The sequence below is a fragment of the Oncorhynchus nerka genome, linkage group LG8, assembly GCF_034236695.1.
Source record: "Oncorhynchus nerka isolate Pitt River linkage group LG8, Oner_Uvic_2.0, whole genome shotgun sequence".
In the NCBI taxonomy this organism is placed as follows: Eukaryota; Metazoa; Chordata; class Actinopteri; order Salmoniformes; family Salmonidae; genus Oncorhynchus; species Oncorhynchus nerka.
The window spans coordinates 35,522,898-35,549,658 of NC_088403.1; the positions used below are offsets into that span (position 1 = coordinate 35,522,898).

The 26,761-nt window shown below is 42.8% G+C and overlaps 2 protein-coding genes across 2 annotated transcripts in view; one reads left to right on the forward strand and one right to left on the reverse strand.

Moving 5' to 3' along the window:
• LOC115133203 (synapsin-3-like) overlaps positions 1-26,761 on the reverse strand; it is a 114,354-nt gene that overhangs the window by 37,404 nt on the left and 50,189 nt on the right. The gene's annotated exons all lie outside the window — the stretch shown is intronic.
• Positions 7,566-25,353, forward strand: LOC115133204 (metalloproteinase inhibitor 3-like). The gene is made up of 5 exons (XM_029666196.2): positions 7,566-7,791; positions 16,482-16,564; positions 17,530-17,641; positions 20,987-21,108; positions 25,069-25,353. The coding sequence occupies exons 1-5, from the start codon at positions 7,662-7,664 to the stop codon at positions 25,264-25,266; spliced, it is 645 nt and encodes a 214-aa protein (XP_029522056.1). The 5' UTR covers positions 7,566-7,661; the 3' UTR covers positions 25,267-25,353.

The following is a 26,761-nucleotide window of genomic DNA, read 5'->3' on the forward strand; positions in this document are numbered from 1 at the left end:
CCCGGGCAGCTGGCCGCCTCGCTTTTGATGTCTCACTCAAATCAAACCCTGACCTGGCAGCTCCATCCTCATAGCCCAGGGCTGCTCCATCCTCATAGCCCAGGGCTGCTCCACTTCCTCACCTGGAAAAGGGCTCCGTTTAGCATGACGAAGGAAACGGTTTGTCTAGAGAACAACATGAGTAGAAGAGTGGTAAGGGTTCGCCTGACCGGACCTATTTTTACCCAGGATGGGCTGGATAGGGCACACTGTGTAAGAAGAAGTGACAGGGAGTCACTCAGGGACAATGGGGCGCTACAAGGAATTGCAAGTGTGGCGTGAGGGTTTTGAGTGTGGTTTGAATATATTGCTACATGTCCAGTAAAGCAATAAATTGAGGGAGTCTTCTCAGTGTGCCTCTACGCCCTGTCTCTAAAGACAACATTTATCATTTTTGGGTTAGGCAAAAGCAATCTCAAGCTGCTTTCTCACGATCTGCACTTTGTATACTGTCCTTTATAGACAACCAAGTATAATACTTGCTTACTTGCTTTAAAACTGAATTTACAGCCACCAATTCCCCAAATATATACAACACTTACAGCCACTTTATGACCAGTTGAAGGAAAACACAAAAACACTGTTCCATTGTAATGGTGAGACAAAACATTTATCGAAACTCTAAAAAGGTCTATGACATATTCTCTTTCTAAAATGGCCTAGTCATCCTCAGTTGCCCAAACATCACTATCAATTTGAGGACATTAGTGTGAAACAGCACAATGTTCCCATGATGCTGTGAATAAATGTTTGTGCAGGTTCTCCTGTGGTGCTGTAAATCTGGATTTGGGATGAGCAGCGGTACCTCACACAGCAGTTTGTCCGGTAACACTGCGGTCCACACACACCCAACGGGCCATGGTCTGGCCTGGCTCACCACTACCAGAGGGGGAGTAGAGGATGAGCCAAGCACAATGACCGCATGCTGATGGATAAAAGGACAATACTCCATAACTCACAGGCCACAGTAAGCCCCACACCCGCAAAAATGAAGTCTGTGTGTTAGGGTTGCGGCATGTAAGCCATGGGTCCTTGTAAATGCAATACATAGAGGATATTGTACGCAATATCACAGACCCTATCTGCGCAACATAATGCAGTGAACACATTCAGTGTAATTATAGTAGTGGGCAGATATTAATACCGGTAAGTCATACAGTGCGATATCATAGTGACCACATGCTATGGTATGCGTATATGGAAAACAGCAACTAATAGGGGTATTCCTGTGAAATCATGTCTATATTTAGGTTCCCACAATTCCCTAGGAACATATGGTTGCCTCCACGCAGTGTGACGTCTACATCCGGTGAATCCACGGCCCTCCAACCTCCCTACCCATGAATCACTGGTCTCCAGTCCATCCACCATCCTTCACCGATTAGCTAAGCCCCCTCCTCCCACTCACCTTCCTTAACTGTTTATGGGAAGGACTGCTGGTTAAGTAAGAGGAAACACACGTACTGGCCCATTTTAAACTGCCAGTGGAATCCTACTAGAACTAGATGCCAATGAATGCATAGGAGCTCAGTGCATTACCAGTACAATAACACACTGGTTGGAGATGGCAGGTAGCCTGGTGATTAAGAGCGTTAAAGCCAGTAACCGAAAGGTTGCTGGTTCAAATCCCCATGCCGGCAAGGAGGGGGAAAAAATCTGCTTTTCTGCCCTTGAGCAAGGCAGTTAACCCACAACAACTGCTCCCCAGGCGCCGACGACGTGAACGTGGATTGAGGCAGCCCCCACCCACCTCTCTGATTCAGAGGGTTTGTGTTAAATGCGGAACACACATTTTGGTTGAACGTATCCACTTGTGCAACTGACTTAGGTATCCCCTTTAGTGTCCCTGGCATGTTGCAAGGTTAAGAAGGCTAGTCAACAATATAAAAACACCCAATGACAGCGATTCCAGTTACTCATAAAACAGTGTACACTGGGTTACTGGGTTTATCTTCTAGTTTGACAGCACATAGATCATTGGAATGGTAAACCTAAATAATGCCTAACAGCCCAGGCCTTTCAGTGGTCAGTCAATGAGACAGCCTTATATGACCAAAATAAATAGAAAAGTCATTTTTACTGTGCTCAGCATAGGACTGCCCGTTACCGTGACTACCCTGCATTCCCTCAGCCTCCTGGAATTCTAAGGAGCTATTTCCATACTGTCATGCGTCTTGGGTATCCCAACTGCTGTGCGGTGTCTCATGGCGTAAGGCAACAGTCATTTTGGGGGTTTCTCTGACTGATGGTTTGACAGTACACCAAATATGTACTGTACAGTATGCAAGAGAGGGAAGAGGGACTCTGGCCAGAGCAGTGAAGCACTGTGGTTGTTACTTGGCCCTAATGTGTCGGAAGTCACTGACGGTTCATCATACTTTACCTGCTGGGAGCAGGAGTCCAATGAGTGAGATGGAGAGCACAGGTCAGGGACGCGTTTCCCTTTCCTAGTAGTCAAAGGTCTCCATTGAACATGAACTGATAGCCATAATCTCACTGTTCGCTAATGGGAACCGTGAACGGACAGTGGTTTCACCATAGAGATAGAATGGGTATCACCATCAAAAGCTAAGGAGCTGTCTGTGACATCTTGCTTTGATGATGAAATGTTTTAAAGAGCGGTGTAGATGAATGAGCTGCTGATAAATACGGAGATGAAAACATTTCCGGGTCACGATAATGCTTCCAGGTTTCCTAGTTGACCTCCTAGAGGATAGGAAGTAGATCCAAGGGTAGCTTCACAATCATCTAAACAATGGGCATCACACTGTGCTGACAGATCAGAGATAGAATGCTTTGACTTTATCGCACAAGAAGTGGCTTCCTTTTATACTGCAAAAAACTGATAACGACTCTACCATTTAAGATTATGTAGTCTCTCGTGGCATATCGAGAAGCCCGCCAGCATGACATTTGATTCTGGGTGACAAGATTAAAGATTGAAGCCCAACACCTATTATCTTCACTCACAAATGAAGTCCGATACCAGTTGACTGAATGGGGTGTTTGTTTGACCTGCAGGACCAGACGGCCAGGAAGTTTCAATTAAATAATCTCTCACTTACACTCTATTAGTCTCACAGGCCTGTTTGGCACGCAGTGGAAATGTCTACCAATGTCTAAAGCCACTGTATGTGTGGGTGAGTTAGCCTAAGTGAATTCACTCAGGCCATTGCGTTTGGTTAGGGGGATGGAATGTAGTGGAAACTTGAGTGTTGCCAACCTTCATTGGTTTTACAACCTTACACGATGTACATTGCTCATCTCATATACTGAAGTATTTTACAGGTTCTTTTAAAATAAACAGCAGTAAAGCAAAAAGGGGGCCATGTCCCACTTAAGCACTATGGCATGTAGGAGAGGGAGTAGCGTAGGAGGACCAACAGGAAGGAACCCCAGTGAGTCATGCATGTTTGGATGTGATCCCCCGGAGATCCTCTCTCGGCGCTGCTATCTTTTCAACTTTCGCCTCTTCCTGTGTCTATTTAACGGCTTGTCAGTCGCATGAAAAGGTATTTCACCGCCTGGTCCCCTTTGTCATTACAGAACCACACATAGAGCCTTCAAACACCTTTTAGCACACAATGCCTCCCCAGGCTCCCCGAAGGCTGGCTGGGCAGCTTGCACTAAATAACAGGCACTTTTTTCTATACATAGATTTTTAGAGATGAGATTGTGCGCCTGCATTATGCTTACAGTATGTTGGCCTAATTAGGACAACATTTCCAGAAGGTCCAATGGCGTATTTTTGTGTAAAGGACAGATGGGGTCATAAGGAAACGTCATGAGTGATATCACAAAGAGAGCATGCAAGGCTGCGCCTCCCTCCCCATGCCATTATTCTCTTTTGTCACAATCTTTTTATATAAAGTGACTTCAGAAATGTTAGATAATAACTATAAAAAGTTACATTGACAAAGGCTTAAAATCGAGGTCATGGTGAAATAAGCAAAGACGTAATGTGGTTATTGGAGTATTTGTTTGAAGAATCCTCAGGGACATCAGATGGAAATGGTGGACACCACCCTGGTAGAGTTGAGAAGCTCAGTTAAAAGAAAATGATAAACGTCACCGCTAACTGCCCCCCACCAAGAAAAAGCTAATAAGTCTCCAATGTCTGACCCGACAAGGAATGCAACAAATGATGACGACTCAGTCATGTTCCAACCTGACACAATGGCTCAGAGGTTATGTCATTAATGGTTAACAATGGCCTTGCATATCTCCTGTTTTCCTTGGATGCTCACCATGAAGTTCTGACATGCCATCCCATCTGCATATAAAAAAAAATGTATCTTATAAAAACTGGACTTTAGCTGTGGTCATCTGATTCTGTTCCAAAGTTAGTCATGCACTTGTTTATTTATGTCTAGAGCAGGGGTGGGCAAACATTTTGGCTCGAGGGCCATGTCGGGATTTAGAAATTCAACGGAGACACATTTTTGGGGGGCCCAATTGTTTGTTAAAATCAATTTGCAGGGGCCTCCCGAGTGACGCAGAGGTCTAAGGCACTACATTGCAGCGCTTGAGGCGTCACTACAGACACGGATTCAATCCCGGGCTGTGTCACAGCTGGGAGATGACTGGGAGGCCCATGAGGTGGCCCAGTGTCGTCCGGGTTAAGAGAGGGTTTGACAGGTCGAGATTTCCTTGTCCCATTGCGCTCTAGTGACTCCTGTGGCAGGCCGGGCAAATGCACGCTGACACGGAGGAAACACCGTACACCTGGCGACCAACACATTGGTGCAGCTGGTTTCCGGGTTAAGTAGGCAGTGTGTCTTGTAGCAGTTACGACTTGGCTGGGTCGTGTTTCGGAGGATACATGGCTCTCGACCTTCGCCTCTCCTGAGTCCGTACGGGAGTTGCAGCGATGGGACAAGACTATAACTACCAATTGGATACATCGAAATTGGGGAGAAAAAAGGTGTAAAAAAATATATCTATATACACTATCGTTCAAAAGTTTGGGGTCACATCAAATTTATCAGAAATACAGTGTAGGCCCATTATCAGCAACCATCACTCCTGTGATCCAATGGCACATTGTGTTAGCTAATCCAAGTTTATAATTTTAAAAGGCTAACTGATCATTAGAAAACCCTTTGGCAATTATGTTAGCACAGCTGAAAACTGTTGTCCTGATGAAAGAAGCAATAAAACGGACCTTCTTTAGACTAGTTGAGTATCTGGAGCGTCAGCATTTGTGGGTTTGAATACAGGCTTAAAATGGCCAGAAACAAATAACTTTCTTCTGAAACTCGTCACTCTATTCTTGTTCTGAGAAATTAAGGCTATTCCATGCAACAAATTGCCAAGAAACTGAAGATCTCGTACAACGATGTATACTACTCCCGTCACAGAACAGCGCAAACTGGCCCTAACCAGAATAGAAAGAGTGGGAGGCCCCGGTGCACAACTGAGCAAGAGGACAAGTACATTAGTGTTTAGTTTGAGAAACAGACGCCTCAAGTCCTCACCTGGCAGCTTCATTAAATAGTACCAGTCTCAACGTCAACAGTGAAGAGGTGACTCTGGGATGCTGGCCTTCTAGGCAGAGTTCCTCTGTCCAGTGTGTGTTCTTTGCACATCTTAATTTTTCCTTTTTATTGGCCAGTCTGAGATATGGCTTTTTCTTTGCAACTCTGCCTAGAAGGCCAGCATCCCGGAGTCGCCTCTTCACGGTTGACATTGAGACTGGTGTGCTTTTCTTTCAAAAACAAGGACATTTCTAAGTGACCACAAACTTTTGAACGGTAGTGTATATAGATATGTTTTTTTTATAGTTTAAAAAAATGTATGTCTCGCGGGCCAGATTGAAGTGCCCCCCCCCTTGGTTTAGAGGAAGGATACCAAGAATTTCCAGGGTATACATACTGTACATGCCCTCCTGAACAAACACAGGTTGATTATATGGGAAATAGTGATCAGGAAACTGTATAATTCTGAAATAATACATTAATATAATATTTATTTGCAGTGTGCCCCTTACTGTACAGTCACAACATGATCTGCGTATGACAGACACACTTTGCCAACAATTACGTCCTTTACTGTTGTTAAACGAAACAGACAGACAAAGGCCTACTGCATGCGATACACTGTTGCACACACCACTTGTATGTTTTTATGGGCCACATAACCTAAAGGAAGAAAAACTCAAAAAAGAAACATACTTGACCAGTTCTGGGTTGTTAGCTTATTGTAATGATGTAATTTCCACCAGCTTGCCTGCTGGGCCTGTTCCTATTGAGGTTAACAGAGAGCGTTCTAAAAGGTGATCATGAGAGGGGCTATAGGGTCATAGTTCAGTAGCCTGGGATTACTCTGGCTTTGTTATAGAAATCTCTCAACTCTCCACAGATCAGCCTCCACACACAGCGATATCTCCACTCAGGTTCCTGATCCCTTACATAAAAACAGAGGCGAGAAAAAACGGATTAAACTTAAAATTTGTCTAATTCTAGAGATTGTAGCCAGCGTGAAGGGTTTTACCAGCACACACACTGGGTCACTTGAAAAACACTTCTCTCTGTCAACTTCAGCATGAGAAGCTTTTGAAAATGAGGCTGGTTGTGAGACTAATGCCAATACGCAGAAGTGATTTTTCAAAAGGTATAAAAGGGTTCTGTGGTTCTCACAGAGGTGTATTCATAAGCATACACAGTTTTATACAACAGGTGCAAAACTGTCTAGAGTCCAAGTTTTTTTTGAACTACATGAAAAGGTATGGTGTAAACAAATGAAGTTCATTACTGCCTAGAATTGAGCCTTGATCACTGACCAGAAAATGCTACAGAAGTTCACCGAACATAAATGGACATTCAGTGGTGAGCCTGGATAAACCACAAAACCATGTCTTTCTGATACACCCAAAGGAAACCTCATTTGTACATGTTGCTGTTTCACTGTTAACATAAACAAAACATGGTAATAACAACATAAAAACAAGTGGCAAGTCTCCCATTAATTATGATAAATAAATGCTCCTTGTAGGTATGAAACATTACACCAGGCTTATACGGGCATCACTACAGTCCCTGGTTCAAATCCAGGCTGTATCACATCCAACCGTGATTGGGAGTCCCATAGGGCGGCGCACAATTGCCCCAGCGTTGTCTGGGTTTGGCCATCATTGTAAATAAGAATTTGTTCTTAACTGACTTGCCTAGTTAAATAAAGTTAAATAAAAGTTTTTAAAATATGGTTTTCCATTCAATTAGCAATTTCCAGCGGTTTTTACTCAGACTGGAATGTTTCAGGGCTGACAAACGTGAAAAGGGGAAATATAATATTGTAAAGTCAATTCATTGTCAAATCAATTCCAATATGTCATGCATCTGTTATTCTTTGCTGACATCATCGACGGCTCGAGTCGTGATTGGCTGTCCGTGCCGCGAAATCTGGCGAGGTGGGTGGCGTTCCAGCGTCTCGCGCACTATATGTAATTTGTGACTCGCGCTCGGAGACCCAGTGACAGGCAATACCCTGACGGGAGAGTACAGTTGGACATACCCACTGAAGCAGACAAGAGCTTAACTCGGGACAGACTTTGAATAACTATTCGGCGACATAACTTTTTTGTTGTAAAGTAAAGACAGCGAGGGAGATTTTACGCACTAAAAATGCAGTCCCTCTGTCACCAACTGCTCAGCTTGCTGTTCGTTTTCAGCAGCCTTCAGATTTATCAACTCACAGAGGCTTGCTCGTGTGCTCTGTCGCACCCGCAAGATGCGTACTGCAATTCTGACATAGGTAAGTCGTATGGTTTGTGGCCACATATGTCTATATGTTATGCCAACTAAAATATTTTCTCTATTGAAATGTATGTTTGCAGTGGTTTTGTGATATTCTGCATACATGGACTATATTTGAATAAGAAACTGTTGTTAGTATAATGCAACTTTGTGGGACCTACAGTAATGGGTAAATCTCTGCCAAACAAAGTTATGCATAAAATGGAACCATCACCTAAACCTAAAAGCCCATTTAAAAACAGACTGTCAGAATATTCCAGTTTGCAAGTATCAGATGGCTCGTAGGCTAACGGTTTACTACAACAGCACGCTTTCTGAGTAGTCTAAATAAATGCGTCATCTCTCAAATTAGTGAGTCAAAGAGAGAGGCAGCATTACTTTATTTCCCCTTGCTCCGATGAGAGGGAAGAGTTAAATGGGAACGGTATCCATGGAAACAGGTCCCACTGATCATGTCTTTCAGAGCTAAATGACCACTTGCTGAGCAATAAACCAAAACAGAACAGGCAGACAGTAGCCAGCCAAGGGGTTTTACTGCTGACTGAATATTGCACCCATGTGTGGAGATTACCAATGGCAGATTTGAAGTGGAGACTAGCTACTGTTCTTGGATGCTCTTCTGTTCAGTTGGGCTTTCCATAAGATGTAAGAGCCAAGACTTAGCTAGGAATGTTAAGCAAGTGCTATTGCAATCAACGTGTTAGTTCTACAGTCCTATTGGTATAGCATTGCCCTTCAAGTGTTTGTGCTCTTCTATGAAAGCACATGTTTACTTTCCAAAAAGGGGGCTGATTCATTCCATTCACGCATTTGATATTGGTATAATAAGTATTGGTTATTGACTTAGGTGCACTGGTATTTTCTGTGTTGATACCAGGTATATTTTCTTTTGGGGCTGGTCCTCGGACCCACTTGTAGCAGAGATTTCTTTGGCCTCCTGCTCTGAGGGTGGCTTTGTAAAGCTTGTTGTACCTACCACTGGGTCATGCATGCACAGGCTATGCCAGAATAACATTAACTCAGCTGTTGTTATCGAGGAATGCCAGTCCAACCTGAGCAGTGTTATTGGATAACACTTGTTAAGACCAGGTGGGTCCTGGCGCTCAGTTGTTGCTGCAGGAGACTCATTCCTGAAAGGGAGTAAAGGATTATTTGATAAGCCTGAGCAATAATTAGTGTTGTGGGGATCTAAAGCAGGAGGGAGAAGGTAGAGTTAAAGAGAGGAGTCCACTGCTATATATACGGTATTAGGACAACTGTGTGCAGCTCTCTTGTATTGTGGAACGGAACTGCTGGCAGCAGGCAGAGTGTGGGTTTGACCAGTCATCCACCACACACACACACACCTTTGTCAGACACAGCCATCAAACATCAGTTAGGGTAGCAAAGCGTGGTCCAATGCCTCGGAGCGGAGGAGAAGTGGACATCAGAGCTGTTCCATGGGTGGAGTCTTCCAACTATGATGTCATGTTTTTTTCTGCAGTGATCCCTAGTCCAGCCAGTGAACTATGACTGAAGCCTGATGAGGTCAGAGGAGAAAAAGCGATGTGTACTTTTCAACATATGGCAACAGTTTAAAAATAATACCCTCACACACACACACACACACACGTGGCAGGTTGACCATTCATGTCAAACACAAACATATTTATGCAAACATTTCCTCAGCATCGATGAGCATTGCCTCTTATAATTATTGTGGCTTATGCTAGTTAGTGACCTGGTTCCATTGTGTTGAAGATGGTATTACAAATGTTAGTGTCACCCTGTCATGTCCCCTAAATTGGCTCATCTCATTGGCAAGGAGTGGAGCCTAGTGGGCCAGAATCTAGGGCTGGCTTTAATGGCTGCAAGTGCTCCAAATTCCATTTCCAAGGTCTTGGTTCAGCCAGAAGTGCACCACGAATGCCTGTAGCGTGCACAGAACTAGGGATGCCTCTTCCCTCTCATTGCAAGGGACATTTGTCACAGTAGTCCCGATAAAACATAACACTGTAAACATGCCATAATGCCAAAGCCAGGATCACATTTCATCATGTAGATGACAACTGTAGAGCTATTTTTCACAAGTGGGACAATTGGCCATGGAAAAAGCTTGAGATAATTCTATGGGAGTAACATGCATACTTACCCCCCCCCCATTTATTTAACCTTATACCCATCTTCTGCTCATTGAGCAATAATGAAGGCTATTGCATTCAGTTAGACAGTAAATGAAGATAGTGTTGGACTTCTGTTAGGATAGAGCTTTAGTGCAGTTATCATGAACATGTAAGCTTATGACTATTGCATAATTATTATGCAACTGATGACATCTTTAGGCAAGATTGTAAGGTTGTAAGCCAACTGGAAATGGAGTTTGGCATGAACATTATGTTTTTGGATAGTGAAGGATAACAGTTATCTCCTGGCAACACCTAGAGTTAAGATGGATATTCTGATTTGTGTCCCCTGGGCATGTCCAAACAAACATGTGCTGCAGTCTTGTCCATAAAAGCACAAGTCCATTTTCTGGGACGAAACGCAGTTCCAAAAGCTTCATATGGCCTTGCATTGCATCACTTCACTGGGGTTTGATGAATGTTTTAAGAAAATGTCACCTTTGATAAACCTTAGTTTCAAAATACCCCTAAAACATACTGCAGATCTATACCTACAAAATATTCCTTATGACAGATATGAGTTATAAAATGTGCATTTATCCTCATCTTTCCTCCCCATTTCATATGAACATTACTTTCAACAAAGACTGTTTATTTCATCAACAACCCATTTTTCCTGACTAAAACTATGATAATGAGACGAGATGCCATGGGAGGAAAAAACAAACTATTACAAATTACTTTTAATTTTAGTTGACAAATGTGACGAGAATTCCCTGTGACATTTCATTTGACATGGAGCAAATTTATCAGTTTTGTCCAATTCCAAGCATGCATGCAGAATATTTCATGCTATCCTCTCATTGGCAGAATTCACATATTTCAGTTGCGCAGTCTGATTGAGCTCTCCCACACAGCTCCAGGCAATCACTTCAGTCACTCGTCAATCTTCTGAACTGATGCGAATCCTGGACACTTGACTTGTAACTAACTTCAACTAGAAGGCCTGATTGGTGCTGCATAGATGGTTGTCCTTCTGGAAGGTTCTCCCATCTCTACAAAGGAACTCTGTAGCTCTGTCAGAGTGACCATCGGGTTCTTTGTAACCTCCCTGACCAATGCCCTTCTCCCCCGATTGCTCAGTTTGGCCAGGAGGCCACCTCTTGGTGGTTCCAAACTTCTTCAATTTAAGAATGGAGGCCAATGTGTTCTTGGGAACCTTCAATGCTGCAGAAATGTTTTGGTACCCTTCCCCAGATCTGTGCCTTGATACAATCCTGTCTCGGAGCTCTATGGACAATTCCATCGACCTCATTGCTTGATTTTTACTCTGACATGCACTGTCAACTGTGGGATTTTACATTGACAAGTGTGTGCCTTTCCAAATCATGTCCAATCAACTTAATTTACCACAGTTGGACTCCAATCAAGTTGTAGAAACATCTCATGGCTGATCAATGGAAACAGTCTCATATCAAAGGTTCTGAATACTGGGGTATTGTGTGTAGATTGATTAAATAAATAAAAATCCTACATTTTAGAATAAGGCTGTAACGTAACAAAATGTGGAAAAGGTTAAGGGTCTGAATACTTTCCGAATCCATTGTAAAGTTTGAACTATTTAGATGTAAACATTCAGTTTTTCTGAACTCACTTCAGTCGCATAAAAGGGAAGCTTGCAGTACCAGGTGCAGGCACATGCGCAGATCAAATACACCACTGGAACGCCGATTAAGCTGTTTACATGTCCTTATCATTCAAAATATTGCTCAGAAAACCAGGTGTTTTAATCAGTGTATGCCTACTTCAATTATGGCCTCATGCTGATTAAGACAAGGTGTTTACATGACTAATGCCATACTCAGCCTTTTACTATAATCAGTTTAAAATCAAATTAGTGCGAATGTAAACATACTCAATGTTTACTCTTCTATGTAGGCAATTTTTTTCTCTGACATCAGAAGCTCAATTTTCCCATGCGCGCTGTTATTCATTCATCTCTGTTGCCGCTCTCGCACAGTGGTCTGTAAATGCGAGTTGCGGTTGCTCCCCCCCCCCCAATGGTAAAAACAAATGCTATTCGTTGAATATTAGGAGTACAGTAATACTTCTGGCATTTTTTTAAAGCTCAAATTCTCCCCTTATTACCCTTAAACCACTTATTTATCCCCTTTATGGTTGTGATGGGCAGAAAATCAGAGCTGTAAATTGTTTCACCTGTAGCCAAGGCTTTATTGCCTATATGGTTAATTATGTTCGGCATTGGATACAATCTACCACAATATCAACGTTGCCATCTAAGGTATACCAGGGGATAGAGGCCTAGTTGGCCAAGGCTATCTGAATGTGCACATGATGAAAGTTAGGTAGCTTAAATATTCATTTTTTAATAGAGAGAAAAAAATGCACTGACCTAACTAGACTAAAATTGTCCTTAATTTTAAATTGACTAACTAACGAAGGACGAAATGACAAATGTGATTAAGACTAAAGCTAAATCTAAAATAGCCCAAGGGTTTTTGGCAGCTAACTTATTTGAGGACTATGGTCAAACGGCTATGGTTAACACAGTGAATATCTAGATGTGGATTAAAACACAAATGATGACCTTAAACTCCCCTCAGGTGTAACGCTGAGTGAGGAGAGGGACTAATTTCCACTATCAACTTCAAAAAGGTGACACTGTAGAACATCAATCATCCCAATTTTAAGAGCCAGAGTTGAGTTCAAAGCCTCCCGTTGTTTGGTAGGCCCTGCTCCATAATAACTAGCAGCACCAGCTCTAATAGATGTATCAGATAGACATTCTGAATTGAGGAAATTAGGGTACAACAAAGTGGAAAAAACATGTCAAATACCAACTCCAAATAACCCGAGGGTAACTTTGCAATCAACGTAAGGAGTTGATATACTGATATACGTTCTCGCAATGAACCCCTCCTTGCATTTCTAGACAACAGTCAACCATTTCCTGACAATGCTTTTCTTGCTGCATACGGACAGAGACAGAGAGATTACTTTTGGTGCACAGCAGACCTACTGGGCTGAAACAGCCCATTCACATTGGAACAGGGGAAGGCTGTTTTTCTAAAGCTTTTCATGCAGCAGATTAGCGTTTCGGTCGGCCCTAGCTACACTTTTTAGCCCTGGTGTTTAATATCCCAAGGAGCTGAGGTGTCAGGAGCAGAACTTTACAATCTCGTACCATGCACCGATTCAATATAGAAGATTACTGCTGTGGGTAAGTGTGACTTGGCCTGGGATAATAACCTTGGAGAAACATGTACAGTAGTTTAGCCTGGTGTAAGCTAGTTCTCAGAGTGGTGAGGAGGGAGGTCCTCAAGTTACCCTGTCCTTTCTCTTGGGAGACCTGGCGAAGGAAGCAATGAGCTACAGTTACTATAGGTTGCAATAATGCAAAAACCAATCCTATTCTCTACTATACTCTTCCCAACTGGCAGAGGGCATAGATGGTCCCATATTATGAGGAACATTACGTCATTTGGGATCAGCTCGGTGCATTCAAAGCAGCTTCATTCCATACGCACAGTGTTCCTTCCTGTTAAAACAGGTCAAGAGGTGCAAGATTCCCTGAATGTTTGACATGTACACCCTGTTTGACAGGCATAGAGAGTTTAAGCCATCCCTTTTCTACAGACCGCTTAACTTCAAAAATCACCAGTGTAGTCCATGACTGCTTCTGAAATAGTACCCTGTTCCCTATATAGTGCATATCTTTTTAAATCAGACCTACACACATTGGGTAAGTTGCTTCCATCACGTCGGTGAACTGGTGCGGACATGACTTTTCTATTCAGGTCAAGTGTAATCCCACTGCGGGTGTGGTCAGCTCGAAAAAGAGGAAGAACACTTAAGAGTGGTTTCTTTTTTGAGTGGAGCACTCAGTGAGTGTGTCATACTAAGTAGCATCGTTTCCCCCCCACACACTCGGATCATGTTCAGAATCTCGCTCGCCCTCGCTTATCACCACACACACAGTTCACAACTCTGGTTATACACAACCATATTATTTCCCCCTATTCTTCCCCTCTTCATATGACCATCTATTTCAACCTTGTCATGGTGACTTTTCCCTCATCACGCAATCTGTTTGCTGCAATCACTATTTAGCCTGAGGTGCCTCACAAGATTCACAGGCAAAATGGAAAGCAGGAGGAGGTTTAAACTGCTTGATTGAATTACATTCCCACTCGTGTTGCAATTAGCATTTGAATGCATAGTTTAGTAATCCCATGCGTCGGAAGAGATACTGTGCTAAATTAATTCAATTACTTTCTCTGTCATACCCCAGTTACTTCTCCTTATTAAGAAAAATCCATTTACTTTCCACTGGGAATGTATGTCAAATCCACTGCAAAACATTAATATGCATGCGGCAGAAACAGGAGAATAGCACTCGCCTGTAATTGCTATTTGTGTGTTGCAGCACACACAGAGAGGACAGGGGGCACACACTCTAGAGCTGCAAGAGACGTCTAGCTGCAGTGCCGTTTACAGCTAAACAAAACAGTACTGATCAGGTGGATATCTTGTGCAGTGCTTGGGCTTAGAATTGGATTACATAAACACTCACAATTTGGTCATATTTCAGACACTGGGGACCAGACCTAGCCTGAAGAGGCATATTGAAAGAGAACTCTGTGGTCAGGAGTAAATATAGCTAGCATTCTGAGATCTACTCAGGGCCCTTCCCTTGGAGGTCAAAAGGGTCGCTGTAGGGAATAACACAAATCCTCGGTCTCACCAGCAGCTGCGGCCTATCACACATTCCACCAGGCAATGACTTCAGCACCACCCAATTAGTGGTTGCCCGCCCAGTGGCGAGCGTATCCCGCCTCACAGAGCGTTTGGTGTTACTGTTGGACTCTTGTTCAGCGATATGACCTATGACTCCTACGCCTAATAACACTTGAAGGCTCAACGCAAAGCTCTTTGGAGTTGGAGTCTTATCGTTTTGGGTGGGGAAAGCAGTCTTTGCAATGGAGTTTAGGTTTTAAGGGGAAGGCAGGTTTTCGGCTACTGGCTTCTGAAAATAGTTTGAGGGATCAGTGCATCAACATCACAGAGTAGCATAATGTTTCATATATTCACATTCCACAGTAATAGTGCCTTTGCTCCATACAATTACATCAGTGAAAGTACCATCCATTTGACTCTGCATAGCAGAGACTGGTTAGGTAACAATGCTTTGAGGCTCATAATATGCGAGTTGATAGATTAATAGAGCAGATGTCCTTGGGTACATTGGCTCAAAAAAAGTCACCAAGAACACAAGGAGAATAGATAACCCGAATTAGGTTGAACATAATCGATGCCTTCTACATGGATGTAGAAGCTATCAAATTGGATGGCTGATTCTCTAGTCATTCTAAACTGGCAGGTGAAAATGTGAGCTCCATTGAAGGTGTTGATGTCACCTCACCGGCATCTTCTAGGATACTTTTCTATTCATAAACCACCACGATTACTGCTTGTCCTTTAGACTCCCTTTGTGTCTGGGACTTAAATACATACTATGACGCTATAAGAGATGTTACAGTACATCCCTTCACTCTATCTAGAGGAGTGAGACACGCTTCCCTTTTCTCCCCCCTCACAGCCTCGAGAATGTGAACCTCAAAGGAATGTAGAAAGAACATTCCGGAGAGGAAAGATAAACATCCCCACCATTAGTTATGTCTGTGGCTGTCAGGCTGCGGGGAGCAGGTGAACTTGACTCAAGTCGACTGCGCCTGCATGTGGACTACCCATTCTCCCCCGGGGGGCCCCAGAGCGCTGATACAAGTACTCTGGGGAGGACCCGATTCACTAGCCTAAATGAGGCCTCGCTCGTAAGCCGATTTCCCCCTAACAATGGACCCCACTTACTTTAAAAGGAGCGAAAGCAAACAAGGTGATTCCACAGCCAAACTGTGTCCCCTAGCCGCTGTTTACATGAGGGTGAGCAGCACTGATAAGATCTTTTTCCACCCTGTGCTGAATGTAAAGAAAGGAGGTTGTATAAAACAGTGGAGACGCATGGTTTTACGATACAAGGATAAGGCAGAAGGGAGGTAGTAGTAAAGCTGTGGCCACATTTTCACTGTCCTGAAGAACTGCTTTGGCCTCAGTCAAATTCAAATGCTAGACCCTAGCCTTCCATTGGACTTGTTTGCCAAGCAGAAGCAATCCATAAAAAATAAATTAATAGATAATAAACTGAGCCAAACCCTTCCAGAATCTTCCATGGGTCTCTCCTCTAGGGGCTGGGTTTTAAATAGGCTTTGGAAAAGCAATGAGCAGCCCAATGCATTCTAGGGTCCTAATCGGGAGGTACTTCTAGCTAAAGCATCTGTAAGGGTGATATGTTGAACACATTGGACTTACTACTGTATTTAGGCTCCTCTTTTTGATGCTCACACAAACATCAGCCTGGCTCCAGGTGTCAGGGACAGGGACAAGACTTGCTCTGATGTGACCTAAATACGGGAAATTATCCAATATGCTGGATTTGGCAGCTAGAGGATTTCCAATCTCTGTCCATTGCAAAATTGACTAATTCTGTGCTTGTGTCTTCTGTCTACAGTGATCCGTGCCAAAGTGGTGGGCAAGAAGTTACTGAAGGACGGGCCTTTTGGCACCATGCGTTACACGGTCAAACAGATGAAGGTAAGCCGTCATCGCATCATTCAGCCTGAATTTTTCATAATCTGGCCCATACCTTGAAGAGCATAACCACACAAGGCTATAAGAATCACTAACAAGTTCATAGGCTTTGAAACTAGGAGACCAGTTTTAACACTGTAGGCCTACTAAAATGATAAGTGTATGACTAGGCAACTGCAGCAGTATCACTTAAGTTATAGTGCAATCCCTAATTCTTATAACCAAAACATGAGTTCACAGATGCTGTGAAATGGCCAAGCTTTTCCATTAAGTGCCACAAGAGTATGTTAGAGGATTAGACATTGTTTTCATCATCACCTTTAAAAAGTTTGGCCCTGTGGCAAGAAGGTTTGGCTAATCCAAGTTAAGTGTGTTTGAATATTTGTTTGGCCAAAGGAATCCAACGTAGTCGTAATGGCCTAAAGACAATCGCCTCAGTAAATAAATCATGAAGAGTGGGCTTTGTTGCCCCTAGAAACATTTCCCCAGAAATCCCCCGTTTTAGGTCCCAATGGCTCGCCTCTTTCACGGCTTGTCCTGTTATTTCCAAGAATAGCAGTGTCTAAACAGGGATTTCCTGTTGTTCCCAGACAAATAAATCACGACGGACCAAACACAACAAATCCCAGGGCAAACATTTACTTTGTCCGGCAGCGTTTGTGTTCCCCGCACCTGAACTCAATGGGTGGACCCACGGTTCAACCCCAAAGTCACGTCTTCATTATGTCCTGTAATTATGTTCATTTTCATGTGGTTAAATGATAGCATCAGTGGCCTCTTCCTCTACTACACTGAAATATTGGAAGCAATATCATTATACTGCGCTTGTTTATTGTTGTGGAATCCTGACAACTTCGAGAACTCAATAAATCCAGTTGCGTCAGAAGCAAGAACAAGTGCCAGAGGTGTGCTCTTCATTCCAGATTATAATCGTTATGACATACTGTTTGTCATGGTCTGTTTTGCAGATGTACAAAGGATTCAACAAAATGCAGCACGTTCAGCACATCTACACAGATGCATCTGAGAGTTTGTGTGGAGTCAAGTTCGACATCAACAAGTACCAGTATCTGATCACAGGTGAGTCAATATGCCACCATACAGTACCACTGATCTGTACTTGGCGGGCTGCACAGTTGTCATGGTGGTGCCAGAAACAATGTCTTTCCATTCAGAGCTATTAATAAGCAATAAAAAACAGCCTCACGAGCTGCCTCAGGAGCACATGACCAAAAACAAATTAGCGAGGCAAGCAAGCACATCAGTGGAGTTGATGCCAGCTTGTTCTCCCAGGCCTATTTCCCTAACTCCCTCTCTGCAGCACGTCCCACAACAATGGCAGCGTTGCTAACAGCAGCCACATTTTTTTTATTTTTTTTAAAAATGCAACCCCCTCCTCCCTGAAGACTTCTTGACTGCTCTGACAAACTTTCCCACTATATATAACCTCGCGTCTGTGAGAGACGAAAGAGGCGGGGGGGGGAACTTATTTTTTGAAGCATTTCCTTATCCTTTGGGGCATAAACAGCAGAACTTTCTCTCCTCTCTTATAATGAACAGTTCTAGCGAGAAGGTCTGGCATTTCCAGTGCAGGAAGGCATTTATCAAGTTCAACTTCAATTCATTAGTTGTATGTACAGGATACACCATCCAACGAAATGCTAACTTGCATGAATGCACAGTTGAAGTCGGAAGTTTACATACACTTAGGTTGCCTCATTAAAACCCGTTTTTCAACCACTCTACAAATGTATTGTTAACCAACTATAGTTTTGGCAAGTTGGTTAGGACATCTGTGTGCATGACAAGTAATTTTTCCAACAATTGTTTAGACAGATTATTTCACTTATAATTCTAGTGGGTCAGAAGTAGACATACACTAAGTTGACTGTGCCTTTTAAATAGCTTGGAAAATTCCAGAAAATGGTGTCATGCTTTAGAAGCTAATTGACATTGTTTGAGTCAATTGGAGGTGTACCTGTGGATGTATTTCAAGGCCTATCTTCAAACTCAGTGCCTCTTTGCTTGACATCATGGGAAAATCAAAAGAAATCAGTAAAGACCTCAGAAAAAGTCTGGTTCATCCTTGGGAGAAATTTCCAAACGCCTGAAGGTACCAAGTTCATCTGTACAAACAATAGTACGCAAGTATAAACTGCACGCAGCCTTCATACCGAAGGAGACGCGTTCTGTCTCCTAGAGATGAACGTACTTTGATGCGAAAAGTGCAAATCAAGCCCAGAACAGCAGCAAAGGACCTTGAAGATGCTGGAGGAAACAGTTACAAAAGTATCTATATCCACAGTAAAACGAGTCCTATATCGATAACCTGAAAGGTCGCTCAGCAAGGAAGAAGCCACTGCTCCAAAACCTCTAAAAAAGAAAGACTACGGTTTGCAACTGCACATGGGGACAAAGATGGTACTTTTTGGAAAAATGTCCTCTGGTCTGATGAAACAAAAATATAACTGTTTGGAAGAAAAAGGGGGAGGCATGCAAGCTGAAGAACACCATCCCAACCGTGAAGCACGGGGGTGGCAGCATCATATTGTGGGGGTGCTTTGCTGCAGGAGGGACTGGTGCACTTCACAAAATAGATGGCATCACGAGAACAAAATATTAGTTGGTTAGATTGAAGCAACATCTCAAGACATCAGTCAGGAAGTTAAATCTTGGTCACAAATGGATTTTTACAAATAGACAATGACCCCAAGCATACTTCCAAAGTTGTGGCAACATGGCTAAAGGACAACAAAGTCAAGGTATTGGAGTGGCCACCACAAAGCCCTGACCTCAATTCTATAGAAAATCTGTTGGCAGAACTGAAAAAGCGTGTGCGAGCAAGGAGGCCTACAAACCCGACTCAGTTACACCAGCTCTGTCAGGAGGAATGGGCCAGAATTCACCCAACTTATTGTGGTAAGCTGGTGGAAGGCTACCCAAAACGTTTGACTCAAGTTAAACAATTTAAAAGGCAATGCTACCAAATACTAATTGTGTATGTAAACTTCTGACCCACTGGGAATGTGATGAAAGAAACAAAAGCTGAAATAATTCATTCTCTCTACTATTGATCTGACATTTCACATTCTTAAAATAAAGTGGTGATCCTAACTGACCTAAGACAGGGAATATTTACTAGGATTAAATGTCAGTAATTGTGAAAAACGGAGTTTAAATGTATTTGGCTAAGTTGTAAGTAAACTTCCGACTTCAATTGTGTGTGTGTGTGTGTGTGTGGAGTATGTCAGTGTGGGTGTGTGCGTGAGCGCATGTGTGCTAAGGTGTGGAGAGTCAGCGCAAGTGGTCAGTCCAATTCAAGTGTTTGGCAGTCCGATGGCTTGTAGATAGAAACTGTCTGAGCCTATGAGTTGCTATGAAGTTGGAGAGCAGTTTAGTGAGACCTAAGGCCGCCATACTGTTTAGCTGTGTGTTGAATGTTTCCATCACTACGTCCCAAACCTGTAAACATGCCCTACGAAGCCAATGAAACATGAGGAAGGAAATCACCCCGGCAACACAAGTGTGTTTATTGTGGCTGGGTGATGACATCACAGTCATCCAGGCCAGGCAGCAGCTCTAGCTCTGGTTTGGGGAGTGAGCCTGTAATTGGATCTTGGGTCATACTGTATCAGGACTCAATTACAGCCATGTTAAATACGTCAAGGCCTAATAGATTAGCTCCACGGGTTGGGCTTTGATCAACCCAGAGTGAGAGCATGGCCACCTGATTAGCTTTGAAGAGGGATGCCGCACTAGCCTGTTCCCAGATCTGCTTATGCTGTCTTACCAACAACAATTTAGGAACAGGCTAATGCCGCTCTCACCATTGTCTAATAACTTTGCCATAGACGCCAATAATCCATATGGAAGTCGTTCTAAGAGTTGTGTGTTTGCCAGCTTTCAGCTCAGTGTGTGATGACAACAGGACAGTGTAGCACTGGCAATGGATAGATACACTGTTACAAACAACCATGTTTGAGTGCTAGCTGGCGGGCTACAGTGTAGGGTGAACCTACCTAACCTAAAAATAGAAGCCTAATAGAAACATAAAAATAGAAGTTAGAAAACCTTTTGGGAATTCTGAAATAGGGGTGTTGGTTTAATATGGGACCTACTGTACAAGATGGTCTTACCATAGTTCAAACGCTTTGGACCACTTGCTTGACTGGTGTATTTATGCTAGGCGAGGTATGGCAATTATACAATTAGCCAAAAATAGGCTAAGAATGACATCTGACTCTTTGGACATCTGACTCTCTCCCATGGCATTTGGGAATATGACATGAATTGTTTTTCAGTCTGTTTTTTGGGGAAACAAACAAACCATTGTAATGAATGTTTTCTAAGTCATGAAAAAAAAATTCACGAATGATGTAATGCATAACAAAAGCCGATCTGTAACCAACCCTCTCTCCCCCTCAGGCCGCGTGTTTGACGGCAAGGTCTACACCGGGCTGTGTAATTTCAACCAGCCATGGGAGCGCCTCTCGCTGGCCCAGAAGAAGGGCATCAACCACCGCTACCAGCTGGGCTGCAACTGCAGGGTGAGTGGCAACAACTGCGCTCTCAGGGAGAATATGGATGAAGTGGCTCCCGGGGAGAATATGGATAAGATGGATATGTATAAGGAAGCTAAAGCAACCCAACAGCAGCAGAGCCAAGATGGAGGAGTAGGAGCCAAAAAGAGGGGCAGAGGCAGGCAGAACACCCTGCTTACTGCAAAGCATACCATCCTGCTCTGAGCATCTGTTCCTCCATCTAGAAGACATCTTACCACAGAAAATGACAAGGCACTTCATAATCTCCATATGTTATTAGATATCGGATATTGGTTGTGTTCATTTTCTGACCATAATAATTGCTTTAGTGGCCTTGCATATATTGGGTCAAATAGATTATGCTGATAAAACTGCAACCAATTATGAAATCATTGCCAAACCATTTAAAATGTTTCCCTCTATCCTTAAGTGTAGTACAATACAATAACGACTATCAAAATATATACCAAATCATTTTGATTATGTTATTGTAACTTTTCTGATTGTAGGGACATACTTTTAAATTCCTGACAGTGGCTGACTGATAATGTAAGCTTTTAGCTGTCCCCTTTCCTTTTTGGCATCAGAACGGATAATACACATCCATGAATGGAAGTGAAGAGAGAAGGAAAGACAAGGAGAGAAAAGAGATTTATAATGATCTTTGAGTTATTACATTTAACTACACCGGAATCACTTTCCCTGTTATTCCAAAGCCTGAATTCCGTGCTGGGACGGATCCCCTTTATGTGGAACCTGCTCCTGTGCAGCTCCAATCCAGGCTCATAAATATCCTACTGTACTGCATGGCTCCAGACACACCATCTGGTCTGCCCATCACCGGCTCCCGTCAGACAGGAGACCGGAGTAGCTACACAGTCCAAATGCCGGCTAACACCTTTCAAACTGCTCACACCCAAACTGCAGAAAGGGTTGTAATGTTAAGACACGTTAGACGTACAGTGAGTCTGAGGCCAACGCAGAACAGTGGAGGGGAATGTATGACTGTGACCAAACATGGCAAGTCAGCATCAGAAATGAGAAACAAACTTGGACAGAACTCTCCATGGTAGAAGCGTTTTTCTTTTAGTTTATTGCCTATTTCAGTTCAACCGTAATCTTTAAAAATCGGGGGGAAAAACAAAAGCCCACTTGTGTTCTAGCTATAGGATGCTGCTACACAACACCTCATTGTGTGAACCCCTATGAACCAGCATGCTTACTGTCTGAGAAGACAAGTCAGACACAGGCAGTGCAGACACAGCCATCTGTGGTTTTATATCAAGTGCAAGAATCTCCTAGAGTGCGAACGTCACACTTCACCGACGCTCCCGCCAAAATCATTAAAACTAGTTTGTCATCCTTTGCATTCTTCAACAAAAGATGATTTACAGCTAAGGAATGCAGGAAGCATGTGAAAATACACTGCAGTGCATAAAGAAACCATTGGCGTCAGTAAATGATTAAAAAGCCAACTGTCCATAACAGCCCTATGAACACCAGAACCAGATAAACTTCACAGAAAATGCTTGCACCATAAAGAATGCGTTCAGCTTCACCCATATTCCTCAAGCTCTCTGCTGTAGATTCCTCTGACTCGTTCATTACAGTACACACAGCCTTTACTGAAACACCTCTTTGGATTTCTCTAAAACAGAGTATTTTGTCAGTTTCAAATTTTTCACCTTTAAAGACATTTGGCAGGCTATACGGTGCATTCGGAAAGTATTCAGACCCCTCGACATTTTCCACATTTTGTTATCTTAGAGGCTTGTTTTAAAATGGATTACATAGTTTTTTCCCCCTCATCAATCTACACACAATACTTGTCCTATCAAAGTTGCACAGAAATAGGTTGGGTAAGATAGTCAGGACTTGCAGAAAAATAATGGGGCAGCAACAGCAAGAACTCATCTCTCTACCTGGGCAGAGCCCTCCATAAGGCGAATAAAATTGCGGTTGACTCTTCCCATCCACTCCACCCTGAATTCTAGCTCCTTCCCTCTGGCCGCAGGCACAGACTAAGGTTAAAAAATAAAAATAGGGCCAAGTACTCTTATTCCGAATGCAATTCTGCAACTTAACATTTGGACTAATTGCACTTTGACTATGAAACTGCACGTACCCTGCCTATTTGTTTGTAAATATCCTTTGCTATTTATTTTACATTTTTGGCACACCTATACTTGGGGAGTTTCTCCCATTCTCTGCAGATCCTCTCAAGCACTGTCAGGTTGGATGGGGAGTGTCACTGCACAGCTATTTTCAGGTCTCTCCAGAGATGGTCAATTGGGTTCAAGTCCAGGCTCTGGCTGGGCCACTCAAGGACATTGAGATTTGTCCCGAAGTCACTCCCGTGTTGTCTTGGCTGTGTGCTTAGGGTTGTTGTCCTGTTGGAAGGTGAACGTTCGTCCCCAGTCTGAGCACTCTGGAGCAGGTTTTGATCAAGGATCTCTCTGTACCTTGCTCCGTTCATCTTTCCCTCAATCCTGACTATTCTCCCAGTCCCTGCTGCTGAAAAAAAATCCCCACAGCATGATGCTGCCACCACCATGCTTCACCGTAGGGATGGTGCCAGGTTTCCTCCAGACGTGACGCTTGGTACTCAGGCCAAAGTTTAATCTTGGTTTCAACACACCAGAGAATCTTGTTTCTCATAGTCAGAGTCCTTTAGGTGCCTTTTGGCAAACTCCAAGCGGGCTTTCATGTGCCTTTTACTGAGGAGTCGCTTTGATCTTGCCACTCTACCATAAAGGCCTAATTGGTGGAGTGCTGCAGTGATGCTTGTCTTTCTGGAAGATTCTCCCATCTCCACAGAGGAACGCTGGACCTCCGTCAGTGACCAATCAGGTTCTTGGTCACCTCCATGACCAATGCCCGATTTGCTCAGTTTGGCCGGCGGCCAGCTCTAAGAGGTTCCAAACATCTTTAAGAATAATGGAGGCCACTATGTTCTTGGGGACCTTCAATGCTTCAATGTATTTTTAAAATCAATTTTAGATTAAGGCTGTAATGTGGAAAAAGTCCATTGGTCTAAATACTTTCCGAATGCACTATGTGAGAAGGAAATGAGAAGTTTAAAGGATGTTGACGGAATTGCAGTGCAATACAGATTTCTGCCCCTTTGGTTTTCTCCTCCATTCCCTTTGGGAAAACTACAAACTAAGTAGGGGACTTTTATTTCAGAGGCTAGCAATTAAATGAATATTTGAACTCCACTGGCTTATGTACAGGAAAGTATATTTGAATTGTAACCATTCATTTTCATTCATCCTGTAGAGCAAGGGTGGGAAATTCCAGTCAGAGGGCCTGATTGGTGTCAAACTTGTTCTCCATCCCTAGCAAACACAGCTGAATAATCAAATTGCATTCTAAACTGAAGATCATGATTAGGTGATTAATGGATTCAGGTGTGTTAGCTGGGGCAAAACTGACACCAATCAGGCCCTCGGACAGGAATTGCCCACCCCTGCTGTATAGCAAGGAGTATAAAATGCATTAGTTTCTAAATTGTAATATAATCAATTACAAACTACAAAAATAACTTGACTCACTCACCCTTTGCTGATTCGACCCAATTATCTGGAGGGATTTATACTTAAATCACCTTTTCTCCTAATCAATATCTTATTCTCCACAAATGAAGTATTGTGTACAAGATTATGCATTGCTTCACCTTTTCCTGAAATGCTAATTCTGTCTTGGCCTTGTTCATTTACTGCTGAATGTAGACTCACTGTGCTTTGAATTGGTCAATATTTAAAAACAATTCACAGAAAATAAAACATCCTAAAATCTGTCACATACCCTAAATCAGAATTTTTGTTAATCAAAAAGGATACAATTGAACTTCATTCAAGACTAACTGTAAAACACAGTGAGCCTTCACCAGTATGCTGTAGCATTACTCGATAAAATGTTCCTGCTTTAAGGCTACATCTGTAGTTTCGCTTCTTCCCTCTGTAGATTAAGCCCTGCCACTACCTGCCCTGCTTTGTGACCTCAAAGAACGAGTGCCTGTGGACGGACATGCTGTCCCACTTCGGCTACCCCGGCTACCAGTCCCGGCACTACGCCTGTATCCAGCAGAAAGAGGGCTACTGCAGCTGGTACCGGGGGATGGCCGGCCGTGACAAAACCACCATCAACTCCACCGACCCCTGAGTGTAAACCACAACCAAGCCCCAAACCATAGCAACTGAGTTTCTTCTCATCCTCACTCTTCTACACCTTTCCCAAACTCCACAACTCCCCTTGTCAACAAGAGTATTACAGAACTCTTAAAACGTACAGTACTGGCCCTGAGCGACCACTCCCACGCCCTCTGACGAAATATACAACTACTAAAATAAATCAGTGCCTGGCTGTATCATAGAAGTAGCACTTCTGATGTAAACAATACCTTTTTTGTTTCATGCTGTACATTTCAGTTTCTCCCACCTTCCTTTTCCTACATTTCGCGAGCTATCAATGAACAGAAATGAGACTTTCTTCAGAATGCAATAACAATGGCCCTCTAAAAAGCAATACCTTTTTCAAACCATCCTAAGGCTTATGGGTGGGATGGCATTTCAGCGCTGCAGTTTCAAGCAATCCATAATGGTTGAAAATGATCCTAATATTAAAGTGTGGCGTACAAACAGTATCAACAAAGCTCCTGCAACAACGTTATTCTCAACACAAGTTATGCACAGTAACCAGACACATTGTCACCAGTACAAGGATAATGCCAACACGAGGTATGACCTCAAAAGCACTCTTCCTCCAGTCACACAATAGATATTTAAATGATTTTGAAATCACACGAAAGTGTATATGTTCACAGTTTATGCTGTCAACATGTCTATTTATATGAATGATGTAATCTTTGCCACCCTGACTGCTTGCACTGTAAAAGTTTCTTGGTTGTATTAAATTGCATTTACATTTTAGTCATTTAGCAGATCACACTATATGAATGCGTTGCTGATATCGGACAATGAGTTGAGCATAGCTATATTGGTCTCTAACCACAACTAAGAATGACCCTTACAGCTCAAGCACAGGGAATCTTTCGCAGAGACATGAATGCAAGTTATTTAATTTTTTTGTTGCTGTATATGATAAGTTACAAAATAATGAACAGTTGACTCGACCGAAACCTCTGTAGTAGATGTATTTATCAGTGTTTGTCAAATCAGACAGTATCCATGCAAATACTACAAACACCCTACTACAATAGCAAATATAGATATACATCTTTGTATCTGGCCAAAACTGTATTACCATCAATACCCTGTTTGGCTATCATGAAGGACCAGAATCCCAAATTGTGTTTGTAAAGCATTGACTTAATGTTAGTTCTGTGTTAGATCCGCCTTCAGCAGATTTTGAATGATGGTACTTTTGTCCAATCACAGTTCTCATTCTGGTTCTCACAAGGTAAGGAACTTTTTTCACTGCATCAGAGTTTAAAGCAGATGTTTCAGACAAAGTGTTTTCAAAAATGTATACTCCATTTTTGTAAGTATTTTAACTATTTCAGATGAAACTGATGAAAATAACACTATTGTCACTAAACTCTTCTACTTTGAGTTTTCCAGTTCAGTATCTTCAGTCCATTCCGTCAGAAACAGAGATGCCTCAGCAGGAGTGAGAAGTCTTTGCCCAGTCTCGCAGC